Here is a 13802-nt window from a genome sequence, read left to right as displayed (position 1 = left end):
GTTTTAATTGGTGAAGTTGTGCTTCAGAGTCAGATTACTTTGATAATGAGGTGTTTGCTGGCATGACCCTTTATAAAGTCTTGCTTACTGTATATGGAATAATCTATTTTTAAACTGCAGCAGAGTTTCGCCTGAGCAAAGCAGTTTATTCCTGGGGAGAATCACCTCATTTTACACCTCTATTTTTAATACTAACAACACCACTAAGCTCGTCTTGTGTTGAAGAGACATTTGGACACTATTTGAAGGGGAACATTGTGCAAACAAAAAAGGAGAGGAGCACATGCTCTCCTCAATCGGCGAAGTGGGAAACAAAGCATGATTATATGAAATGTTTCAGGATGTGAGTGTTAGTTTTACTGGAGCGGCTAATGTGACACTTCTTGTTTTTTATGGCTTGATGTTAGTCCATGTTAAAAGTACAATGTTATATAATTGTTCACCCATTTTAGATAAGGCTCACAGGTGTGTTTGAAGTGTTTTGTCCCAAATGAAGCCTCGATTCTGGAAGTGCATTACGCTTTAATGCTGTTAAGCATGTGTGTCTTCAAGAAACGCGGTTGTGTACTTTAGGGCTGTAAAAATCAACAATTAAACTCATGTTATTAATCGTGGGGGGAAAAAACTTGCATTTACAATGAACAGGACTGCCTCAGAAAATTAGAATATTGTGAAAAAGTCCTTTATTTTCTGTAATGCAACTGAAAACATGAAAATGTCATACATTCTGGATTCATTACACATCAACTGAAATATTGCCAGCCTTTTATTATTTTAATATAGCTGATTATGGCATACAGCTTAAGAAAACTCAAAAATCCTATCTCAAAAAATTAGAATATCTCCTCAGACCAAGTAAAAAAAAAAGATTTATAACAGCAAAACAAAATCAAACATTTGAAAATGTCAATTAATGCACTTAATGCGGCGTGGCATGGAGGCAATCGGCCTGTGGCATTGCTGAGGTGTTATGGATGCCCAGGATGCTTCAATAGCGGCCTTTGGCTCATTTGCATTATTGGGTCTGGTGTCTTTCAGCTTCTTCTTCACAATAACACACAAATTCCCTATGAGGTTCAGGTCAGGGGAGTTGGCAGACCAATGGAGGACAGTAATGCCATGGTCAGTACACCAGTTACTGGTGGTTTTGGCACTGTGGACAGGTACCAGATCATGATGGAAAATGAAATCATCATCTCCATATAGCTTTTCAACAGATACAGCTTCAATAGCCGTGTTCCCATGGTCAAGCCTCTCATGAACTCCAGACAACGGAAGTTCCCTCAGTCAGCAATGGTTTGGGAAGCCATGTCAGTTGTTGGTTTTGGTCCACTGTGTTTCATCAAGTCCAGAGTCAATGCAGCTGTGTAAATGCTTTCATCTGTTGTAAAGCTCTATGGAGATGATGATTTTATTTTCCAGCATGATCTGGCACCTGCTCACAGTGCCAAAACCAACAGTAACTGGTGTACTGACCATGGCATTACTGTGCTCGATTGGCCTGCCAACTCTCCTTACCTAAACCCCATTGAGAATTTGTGGGGTATTGTGAAGAAGAAGCTGAAAGACACCAGACCCAATAATGCAAATGAGCTGAAGGCCGCTTTTGAAGCATCCTGGGCATCCATAACACCTCAGCAATGCCACAGGTTGATTGCCTCCATGCCACGCCGCATTGATGCAGTAATCCGTGCAAAAAGATTCCCAACCAAGTACTGAGTGCATTAATTGACATTTTCAAATGTTTGATTTTGTTTTGCTGTTATAAATCTTTTTTTTTTACTTGGTCTGAGGAAATATTCAAATTTTTTGAGTTAGGAATTTTGAGTTTTCTTAAGCTGTATGCCATAATCAGCAATATCAAAATAATAAAAGGCTTGTAATATATCAGTTGATGTGTAATGAATCCAGAATGTATGGCATTTTCATGTTTTTAGTTGCATTACGGAAAATAAAGGACTTTATCACAATATTCTAATTTTCTGAGACAGTCCTGTATAGTTGCAGGTAGTGTTGTCCCAATACCAATATTTTGGTACAATACCAAAATTATTTCGAAACCATAAACAAATGCACGATTGGCTTTATTTTAACAAAACATCTTAGGGTACTAAACATATTTACGTTTCTTATTACAAGTTTGACCTTAAATAAAATAGTAAACATACAAGACAGCTTGTCTTTTGTCAGTAAGTAAGCAAACAAAGGTTCATAATTTAGCTGCTTTTAAATAAAATAGTAAACATACAAGACAGCTTGTCTTTTGTCAGTAAGTAAGCAAACAACGGTTCATAATTTAGCTGCTGACGTATGCAGTAAAATATTGTGTCATTTTCCATTTTACTATTTTCTCAAAATTATTAAGGACAAGTGGTACAAAATAAATTATTAATCTACTTGTTCATTTACTGTTGATATCTGCTTATGTTCTCTCTTAACATGTTCTATCCACACTTCTGTTAAAATGTAATAATCACTCATTCTTTTCTTGTTTTATACTTTACATTAGTTTTGGATTATACCACAAATTTGGGTATCAATCCGATACCAAGTAGTTACAGGATTGGTCAAAGTCCTCATGTGTCCACGGACATATTTCCTGAGTTTATAAACATAATATACATTTTTAATAAACGAAAGAAGATGTTGTGATGGCAAAAAATATTGATGTATTCATAGTAGCATCGACTAGATACGCTACTGTACTTGGTATCATTACAGTGGATGTCAGGTGTAGATCCACCAATGCCGTTTGTTTATATTTTGACGCCGGTGAGCTACTTTGTGTAGTGACGCATGTTTAGCTATTCCTCGTCCTGCAGGGATGATACTTGTAAGAAACATACTTTATTTGTGGCCAGCATTAGTGATTTAGAAGTAGCTAAAACCCTGCTGATTGGGGCTGGACTTTAGCCGCTAGCTAGCCAGCCATGTCTTAAAGCACCTATTCCTGAGGGTGTTTCAGTGTTATAACTTCACCTTTATCTTTAGTTTTTAAGTCAAAATGTCTCCATTCTCAGTTTTCTGATTGTGCACTGCGGAACATAACCCTCTGCTCGTTAAACCAGCAGTGACCAGCAGGGGGTAAGGGGGTGGTGGAAGAAGGGGTATGGCGTGCCGGTACTTTTCAGAGGCGGTATAGTACTGAAATTGATTCATTAGTATCGTGGTACTATACAAATACCGGTATACCGAATAACCCTAGTTGCAGAGTAATCACTCAATTTATTTTTACTTTTTGAAATTATTTTTTACTTTGATTAGTTAATGGCGAATGGTTTCCTGAAAGACGGCGTGGGTTGTCATCACGTCAGTGATCAGGTACGCAGACACAATTTCGCTTAAAAACAAAACAACAGGCAGTATTTTAGATAAAACTTCCAACAGGATTTTTGCGAATAAATGAAGTACGTTCAAGTAAAATGAAAATATCAAATGTTTGGGATATGATCAAGGCCACCTTAATGCTAGGGCTTACCTGGGCTGAAGCCCAAGGGCTCCAACCAATCAGGGGCCCCAGATTTTGACTGCTAAATGCAATGATTGGTTTCCTTAGCTGTCAATCACAAACAGCTCGGCATCGTCCAGCCTCTCGGCTGCATTGTTGTTTCCATTGTTGGGGATGGCGTGGCGCGGTTGAGGTTGGCTGTGCTAGCACCCTGAGGGTTCCTGGTTCAATCCCCACCTTCTACCATCCAAGTCACGTCCGTTGTGTCCTTGAGCAAGACACTTCACCCTTGCTCCTGATGGGTCCTGGTGAGCGCCTTGCATGGCAGCTCCCGCCATCAGTGTGTGAATGTGTGTATGAATGGATGAATGTGGAAATAGTGTCAAAGCGCTTTGAGTTCCTTAAAAAAATAAAAGGTAGAAAAGTACAACCCATTTACCATTTTCTAGTGGTCCGAGCGGGCTCAAATTCACATCGCTCGTGGGAAAGAACAGAGTACTACTTTTGAGCTAAAACACAAGGCAGCCAACACTTTACCTGAAATGGACTATTAAACACGATCAGTGTCAGAGCTTGGTCCGCATTGCTGGCAGTAAGTCGGACACGTTTCCAGTGAGGGTTGGAGTTCCGGTTTGGTGGCCGCGAGATTAGGTCTCTGCTTTTTGCAGACGATGTGGTCCTGTTGGCTTCATCTGGCCGGGATCTTCAGCTCTCACTGGATCGGTTCGCAGCCGAGTGTGAATTGGCCGGAATGAGAATCAGCACCTCCAAATCCGAGTCAATGGTTCTCTCACGGAAAAGGGTGGAGGGCCATCTCCGGGTTGGGGAGGAGACCCTGCCCCAAGTGGAGGAGTTCAAATACCTAGGAGTCTTGTTCACGAGTGGGGGAAGAGTGGATCGTGAGATCGACAGGCGGATCGGTGCGGCGTCTTCAGTAATGCGGACGTTGTACCGATCCGTTGTGGTGAAGAAGGAGCTGAGCCGGAAGGCAAAGCTCTCAATTTAACGGTCGATCTACGTTCCCATCCTCACCTATGGTCATGAGCTTTGGGTCATGACCGAAAGGATAAGATCACGGGTACAAGCGGCCGAAATGAGTTTCCTCCGCCGTGTGACGGGGCTCTCCCTTAGAGATAGGGTGAGAAGCTCTGCCATCCGGGAGGAACTCAAAGTAAAGCCGCTGCCCCTCCATATCGAGAGGAACCAGATGAGGTGGTTCGGGCATCTGGTCAGGATGCCACCCGAACGCCTCCCTAGGGAGGTGTTTAGGGCACGTCCAACCGGTAGGAGGCCACGGGGAAGACCCAGGACACGTTGGGAAGACTATGTCTCCCGGCTGGCCTGGGAACGCCTCGGGATCCCCCGGGAAGAGCTAGACGAAGTGGCTGGGGAGAGGGAAGTCTGGGCTTCCCTGCTTAGGCTGCTGCCCCCGCGACCCAACCTCGGATAAGCGGAAGAAGATGGATGGATGGATGGACTATTAAAACTATTTGTAAAACGGGTGATATTTTTGCATTAATGCTGTCCTGTTGAGTAATTCATGTTGTTGTTTTTCAAACTGTGTCTATCGAAGTGGGGGGGGTGTCTAATCGTAGGGACATGGCCCCTCCCTTAGGTGAAATCAGCCCTGGTTATTACATGCTGAAATCATCCAAAAAGGATGCATTATTTCCTGAGAGATCCTATATCTTTATCAAACTTTCTCGGATGATAGTTGTCACTCACTGAGTAGATTTTGACAACGAGAAACTCGAGGCAAGGGAGTTTAGAAATACTCCACAACGCCCACTCAGTCTCTCCAATAGACGTTTCTCTTCAAGGCTCAGCATATGGACTTGCTGTAAATGGCTGTACATAATAATAATACAGTACGAAGAAAGCTTCCTATTGGTCACATCTTCCACCTCCTTTTCCTACCCCACCTTCCTGGTTTCCAGGGCAACCATGTCAGGGTGTAGGGAAATCATGTGAAGCATCCCGCCCCCCCACCCCTCCCGCCACGTGTATATATAAAAGCCCCTCTCTGTGTGATCACTGCCTCACTCGCAGCGTAACCGTGGGAGACGCTTCCTTGACCTTCCCTCTCCTCCTCCTAATGTGTTACTCATCCTCTTCCCTCTTTTCGGCGGGCGTCTGACGTTCGGACCGTGGCTGCATCGATGCAAAAATGGGTTGTGGGAATTCGTCGGCCGCCAGCACCTCAGAAGGGGGTGAGTGTTTTTTTGTTTTTTTTTAGGAATTTGAGTATCGACACCAGAGCTGATGTGGGTTAGGATGTGTTGTCACTGCTTCTGTCAATGTTTATTGATGTCACCATCATATCTGATGTCCTAAAGTAATGGGCCAGGCATGTTGGAATGTGGGTTTCACGGTGGCAGAGGGGTTAGTGCGTCTGCCTCACAATACGAAGGTCCTGAGTAGTCTGGGGTTCAATCCCGGGCTCGGGATCTTTCTTTGTGGAGTTTGCATGTTCTCCCCGTGAATGCGTGGGTTCCCTCCGGGTACTCCGGCTTCCTCCCACTCCCAAAGACATGCACCTGATGATAGGTTGACTGGCAACACTAAATTGGCCCTAGTGTGTGAATGTGAGTGTGAATGTTGTCTGTCTATCTGTGTTGGCCCTGCGATGAGGTGGCGACTTGTCCAGGGTGTACCCCGCCTTCCGCCCGATTGGAGCTGAGATAGGCACCAGAGCCCCCCGTGACCCCAAAGGGAATACGCGGTAGGAAATAGATGGATGTTGGAATGTGTCAAATTGAATCACTATTCTGTTGTAAAATACTTGAAGTGCTCGCCCCTCGTATTTGCCCTTCCTCCTCATGGTGCTTATTGTTCACGGTTTCATTCATAAAAAATACTTTTACTATGTTTTTGGTGCAGATTTCTGTCAAAAATTTCATGTTACCACAGTGCCAACATGGCAAATTCCTATTTTAGCAGTAACATTATATTTGCTGAAGAAAAATATCCAGCTTCAATGCCTGTAGATGCGAATGCTTTATTTTAGGATGTGTAGTAAAGTCTGTTTTTTTTCCATTTTTTTTTACATGTGCTAACTCACATGTTAACAGCAACATCGTGCCAGGCTAGCCTATTTGCTCAAACTGACAGCTGCCATGTTTGTAACTCCTTCCATCCATTTTTTACCGCTTGTTTCTTTTGGGCTTGCGGGGGTTGTTCGAGCCAATCTCAGCTGGGGTGCACCCTGGAAAAGTCGCCACCTCAACTGACTGACAAAAATTAGCAGAGTTCCAATGTTTTTTAATGTGTTTGTTTGTTTTTTTGTTCTTACGAAGTTGTCTGTGAACCATAGACTTTAGTAGAGGTCAGAATTGACTCAATTTAACAAGTCTTTACGAAGCACATGGCTGAAGGCAATCAGTTGTACAACCAATTAGTGATTTAGAGTGTGACCATTCTTACATCTTCATTTTCTAAAAGCGAATGTATGCTTACAGTCTTCTGTCACCAAGGTGTAAGTGTGGTTCTCCCCCAGCTTTATGTGTGAAGTGTCTACAGACAGCATCGGTTGGGATTTGGGGCGAAGCAAGTCAGATTCCCAGTCGTTTTCAACCTCTTTGCAGCACCTCTCAAGCGCCATCAGTTTGGATGGTAGGCGTTGGTTTTCATCCATGATGTCTCCGTACATTGCTGCATTCATCTTTCCCTCTATCCTGACTGGTTTGACAAACATCCCCACAGGGATGGTATTAGCCTGGTAATGAACGGTGTCTGGTTTCCTCCAAACAAAGACTTTAATCATTGTCTCAACAGACCAGAGAATTTAGTTTCTAATGGTCTGAGAGTCTTGCAGGTGCATTTTGGAAAATTTTCCACTAAAGAATGGCTTCCGTCTGGCCACTCTACAGTTGTGATCAAAATTATTCAACCCCCACACAATGTTGGTGTTTTAGCAAGTTGGACATTTATTCCGTATTTTGTTTATAGTCATACCAAATAAAAATGCGTTAAATAGACAAATGCAACTTGAATTACAACATTATCTTTTGTAACATACCAAACAGTGTCATTTCTCTTAATATCTCATTGACAAAATTATTCAACCCCTTGAAGATCATAACTCTTAAGAACAGAATTTGAATACGGTATTTTCAATCAGGTGTTGAAAACACCTGTAGATGTGATTAGAACCATAACGAGCAACAATTAAACTGATTGAAAAAGACTGTGACGCTCAGCTTCTTGTAGATGGTCAATGGTGTATTTGCAACATGGTGAAGTCCAAGGAGTGGTCAAAGAAGTCAAGAGAGGAGGTAATTTCTCTTCATAAGAAAAGATATGGATATAAGAACATAGCAAAGACATTACAAGTTCCAAGAGACACAGTTGGGAGCATAATTCGCAAGTTTAAAGCTAAAGGCTTTCTACCTGGGCGTGGTAGAAAGAGGATGCTGTGTGCAACTGCTGTCCGGTATTTGAAGCGTACAGTGGTGAAAAACCCCCGGATAACAGCTGAGGAACTACAACAGGACATTGCAGAGGGGGGAACGCAGGTTTCGTCCCAGACAATAAGGCGCGCACTACGAGATGAAGGCCTCCATGCCAGAACTCCCAGGCGCACCCCACTTCTGACTACCAGGCACAAGACAAATAGACTCCAGTATGCCAAACATCATCTGGACAAACCCCAAAGGTTTTGGTAAACTGTTGTATGGAGTGATGAGACAAAACTGGAACTCTTTGGGCCTATGAATCAACGTTATGTCCTGAAGAGAAAAAATGAAGCTTACAAAGAGAAGAACACCTTGCCTATTGTTAAGCATGGTGGGGGGTCAATCATGCTCTGGGGCTGTTTCTCTGCCTCAGGTACCGGGAATCTAAAAGCGCTTTCAAGGCATTATGAATTATATTTCCTAGCAGGATATATAAGCTACAAATGTCATGAAGTCAGTGACGAAGCTGAGGCTTGGGAGACGTTGGACCTTCAACAGGACAACGATCCCAAGCATACCTCCAAATCAACATCAGAGTGGTTGCAGAAGAAGGGCTGGAAGACTCTGGAGTGGCCTTCACAGTCGCCAGACCTAAATCCTATAGAAAACCTGTGGTGGGACTTGAAGAAGGCAGTTGCAGCACGCAAGCCCAAGAATATGAATGAACTGGAGGCCTTTGCCCAAGAGGAATGGGCTAAAATACCTGTAGATGGTTGCAAGAAGCTTGTGTCCGGTTACGTATCACGTTTGAAGGCTGTAATTACTGGCAAAGGGTGTTCTACTAAGTACTAAAGATGCATGTAACTAGGGGGTTGAATCATTTTGTCAATGAGATATTAAGACAAATGTCCTTTTTTGGTGTTTTGTAAAATACAGTGTTACAATTTAAGTTGCGTTTGTCTATTTGACACATCTTTATTTGATATGACTATAAACAAAATACGGAATAAATGTCCAACTTGCTAAAACACCAAAATTGTGTGGGGGTTGAATCATTTTGATCACAACTTACCATACAGGCCTGATTGGTGGATTGTCCTTCTTGAAGGTGCTCCTCTCTCCACAGAGGAATGCTGTATTTCTGACAGAGTGACCACCAATCCAATCCAATCCAATCCAATCCACTATATTCATACGGCACATTAAAACTACAAAAATGTTTCCAAAGTGCTGCACAACAATATTAAACAACATTAAAATATTATCCTTAGCTCCACCAATGTCAGAATAAAAACAAAAAATAAATAAATATAAAACCAATATAAATACAATATAAACATAAATATGATTAAAAACGAATATACCACTGGGTTCTTGGTCACCTCCCTGACTAGCCTAAGATAAATGCAGCAATGTACAGAGGCATACTGGATGAAAACCAACGCTTCACATCCAACCTGATGGAGCTTGAGAGGTGCTGCAAAGAGGAATGGGCCATAGATATATATTCAAAAATACTCGAGGCTATAATTGCTGCCAAAGGTGCATCAACAAATTATTGAACAAAGCGAATACTCATGTACATGTGTTTTTTAAATCTTTTTATGTTTTTTTTAATACATTTGCAAAATAAAAAATAAAAACATTTTTTCACATTGTCATAATGAGGAATTGTGTGTAGAATCTTGAGAAGAAAAAAGGAGTTATTCCATTTTGGAATGAGGCTGCAACATGACAAAAGGTGGAAAAAGTGAATACTTTGTGGATGTTCTGTACATGAGCTGTCTCCTTTTTTTAAGGACCTTCTGCAAAAAATGTGAATCCCTCACAAGTGTTTGAACGGAGCTTGCAAGCAACCAATTCTTCATAAAAAAGAGAGGACCTAAAACGGTACCTTGAGGAACACCATTAGCATAACTGAAGAAGTTGAACAAACGAATACTGACTGCATGTGAAGTAAACATGCTAAAGAAACACCTCACTAACTCTAAATAAATCACATTACACAAAAAAAAATGTAGAACTGCCAGAAAGAAGATGACTTAGATTAGGACTGCTATGTTCTGTTTGCTGGCAGGGATAAAGTGGCAGTTTGTTTATAGTGGTCTAAGTTCCTCTACACAACAGGAGCACTCTAGTGTTTTTAGGAATTTGCTGCAAAAAATGTTTGTCTCCCACGTTTTGAACTGAACTCGGGAGATGGTATGGTGTCATTCCCGAGATGATTTGCCTGATTTGGCACCCGGGCTGCCAGTTGTATAACATGATGTGCTACATAAGACACCTTGCATCACAAATACAACCAACACTGCTTAGATAAGGGGTCACCAACATGGTGCCCGCGGGCACCAGGTAGCCCGTATGGACCAGTTGCGTAGCCCGCTGGCCTGTTCTAAAAATAGCTCAAATAGCAGCACTTACCAGTGAGCTGCCTCTATTTTTTAAATTTTATTTATTTACTAGCAAGCTGGTCTCGCTTTGCTCGACATTTTTAATTCTAAGAGAGACAAAACTCAAATAGAATTTGAAAATCCAAGAAAATATTTTAAAGACTTGGTCTTCACTTGTTTAAATAAATTCTTTATTTTTTTTTTACTTTGCTTCTTATAACTTTCAGAAAGATCATTTTAGAGAAAAAATACAACCTTAAAAATAATTTTAGGATTTTTAAACACATATACTGTACCTTTCAAATTCCTTCCTCTTCTTTCCTGACTATTTAAATCAATGTTCAAGTATTTTTTATTTTATTAATTGTAAAGAATAATGAATACATTTGAATGTAATTCTTCATTTTAGCTTCTTTTTTTTCGACGAAGAATATTTGTGAAATATTTCTTCAAACTTATTATGATTAAAATTAAAAACAAATTATTCCGGCAAATCTAGAAAATCTTTAGAATTATTTCAAAGTCTTTTGAATTTCTTTTCAAATTTTTGTTCTGGAAAATGATTTGTCTTTGTTAGAAATATAGCTTGGTCCAACTTGTTATATATTCTAACAAAGTGCAGATTTGATTTTAACCTATTTAAAACATGTCATCAAAATTGTAAAATTAATCTTAATCAGGAAAAATTACTAATGATGTTCCATAAATTCTTTTTTAAATTTTTTCAAAAAGATTCGAATTAGCTAGTTTTTCACCTAATTTTTTTCGGTTGAATTTAGAATTTTAAAGAGTCAAAACTGAAGATAAACTATGTTTCAAAATTTAATTTTCGTTTTTTTCGTTTTTTCTCCTCTTTTAAACCATTCAATTAAGCGTTTTTTTCATAATTTATTCCCTCCAAAAAAATTCTGTAAAAGGAAAAAAAATGTACGACGGAATGACAAACATAAATACCAATTATTTTTTTTTAAATATAGATGTATTTATTAAAGGTAAATTGAGCAAATTGGCTATTTCTGGCAATTGATTTAGGTGTGTATCAAACTGGTAGCCCTTCGCATTAATCAGTACCCAAGAAGTAGCTCTTGCTTTCAAAAAGGTTGGTGACCCCTGGCTTAGATGGTGACAGCAGTGACGAGGTCGTGCTCCAGACGTGGACAAATGGCCATTCCTTCTGCAGGGCTTGACAACAGGCAAAAATGATGAACAGTTGGCAGCCATAGCGGCTTCAGACTTTTCTGTACAAGATGTTGGAGTCGATTTGTAATAATAATAATAACGGATTAGATTTATAGCGCGCTTTTCTATTGTTAGATAGTCAACGCGCTCACAGAGAAGTGGGAACCCATCATTCATTCACACCTGGTGGTGGTAAGCTGAATCTGTAGCCACAGCTGCCCTGGGGTAGACTGACGGAAGCGTGGCTGCCAGTTTGCACCTACGGCCCCTCCGACCACCACCAATCATTCATTCACCAGTGTGAGCAGCACCGGGGGCAAAGGCAAAGTGTCCTGCCCAAGGACACAACGGCAGCGATTTGGATGTCAATAGGTGGGAAGCGAACCTGCAACCCTCAGGTTTCTGGCACGGCTGCTCTACCCACGACGCCACGCCGCCCTTTTGTGATTTGTGAGGTCGGCAGTCTCGTTTGGCTGCCCATCTGAGCGTGACTGAATGTTATAGCTTCACCTTTAGCTTTACATTTTAAGCCAAAATGTGCCCGTTCTCCCTTTTCTGTATAAACACTGTCTGCTTGTAAGTACTCAGTGATTGTGCGCTGCCTATCACGCTTGTCTGCTCGTAAAACCAACAATGACGACAACGGAGGGGTGGTGGACCGGTATTTTTTTTAGAGACGGTATAGTACCGAATACTTCTATGTTACGGGTCTCAAACCCTGGAACGATCTCCCTCTCCATGTGACGCAGGTCCCCTTTTTTGGCTATTTTTAAGACCCTTTCTAAAACCCATTTTTATTCACTGGCTTTTAACCCAGCATGAGACTTTAAACTGTTTTGAACTTTTTTTTAACCGTTTTTTACTTTTTAACTCATTTTCATCCAACAAATTGTTCTTAGGGTAATTTGTATTTTGCTTTTTCAATGTGTATTTTACTTCTGTTATTTTTTAGTTCGTCCTTTCCCTCTATTTCTTAGTGGTGTACAGCCCTTTGTTCTTCAACTGTGGTTGTTTTTAACATACGTCTTGTGTTAGGGTCGGCACCGACCCGTTTTAGTTTTTAAATGCATAAAAACACCACATACATTTATTTTTTTGCATCAAAGCTTTTTGACTTTGTCAGGAACCTCTTTGTCAACAAAATAAAACATTTTAAATTTTTTCACAAAATTATAAAATGCTCTGGTAGAAATTATGCCCTTGGTGTTGTTAGGGTCGGTTTCAACCCAGTTATAAAAATAAGATGATAAAGCAATGATAAGAGCCAAAACTGAACACACTGACAGCCAGCTCCTCTCCCAATGATGTGAGCTTTAGTGGATTCTCATTTTACCTTGTTATCCTGTACAAAAACAAACAAAAGACGGACACTAAAAGTGTCACTTTTTGCTACTCTGATTTTGTTTTTTTATTAGTTTTGGAACTAGTAATCTATTTCTCTTGGTTTCATTCGCTTGATTGGTTGTTGTTTGTTTGATGTTGGATTTCTGTTGCTGAAAAAAATGCTTTTTAGCCTTTTTCCTGAAGTAAATATATATGGGTCGAAATTGACCCGTAACACCATAGATGTTACTGTAGTTAAAATTCTTAAAATGAAAAAATAAATAAAACACATTTATTTAAGATATGTGTTCTAATACCCCTTAGTAATAGTTAAGTAACACAACAACCTTTTTTTTATTTATATGATTCTCTTGAGGTTCGTTTTACCATTTTTAAAAATTTAAATCGAGGGGTATACTGACAAAAAAAAGACCCAATGGCCCAAACCAAAAATATTAAAACCAATATTTTCAAGGATAAGGAAGCCTAACAAGGTGACCAAGAGACGAGAAACAAATTGGATGATAGATAATTGTTTTTAGTGTCTTTTACAGCTGATTTAAGACATGGGTCAAAACCGACCCGTTAACATAAGAGATGGTAACAGAAAGCTAACACAAGAGGAAGGTTAAAGGGCTTTTTAAATAAAGTTGGTTTGGTATGGTATGGTATGATTCATTAGTATTGCGCTATATTGTGTACCGTACAACCCTAGTTGGCAGTAAACTCCACGACGACAAGAATGAAACACCAACATTTTAAAGCGCATGCAGAGGCACAAAGCATAAAGCTACCTCCAAAGTTTGTCACAACACAGTGACAGTTTTCCAGGCCAAGCTGTTTACTCGCAGCAACTATTTCAAATCACAGTCAAGTCAGGCGCAGCATTTTTTGTCACTCCCCAATTTCAAGGCACCGCCTCTGCGCATCCCTGCTCATGTTGACGCAGATAGGATCCTGGGACATGAATGAGCTTTTGTGCGGGCTCTGAATGGGGCCCTGTGTCATGTCAGCAGACTTCTCAAGCATCGTTTGGACGCAAAGAAGTGAAAGTCACAGTTGTCCCCG

General features: G+C 40.6%; 1 protein-coding gene across 2 annotated transcripts in view; it reads left to right on the top strand.

Moving 5' to 3' along the window:
* The first annotated feature begins 5492 nt into the window (after positions 1 to 5492).
* The window catches only part of LOC133562905 (uncharacterized), a 205273-nt gene continuing 196963 nt past the window's right edge, over positions 5493 to 13802 (top strand). For both annotated transcript variants that reach the window (XR_009808941.1, XM_061916728.1), the window contains exon 1: positions 5493 to 5658. Coding sequence is in view for 1 of the 2 variants with exons in the window: in XM_061916728.1 (XP_061772712.1) it covers positions 5616 to 5658 (43 nt within the window). In the remaining variant the exon portion in view is untranslated. The remainder of the gene's footprint in view (positions 5659 to 13802) is intronic.

Source organism: Nerophis ophidion, linkage group LG12, assembly GCF_033978795.1.
Source record: "Nerophis ophidion isolate RoL-2023_Sa linkage group LG12, RoL_Noph_v1.0, whole genome shotgun sequence".
NCBI lineage: Eukaryota > Metazoa > Chordata > Actinopteri > Syngnathiformes > Syngnathidae > Nerophis > Nerophis ophidion.
The sequence above is the reverse complement of the archived record's forward strand: the minus strand, read 5'-3'. Positions and strand labels throughout refer to the sequence as shown.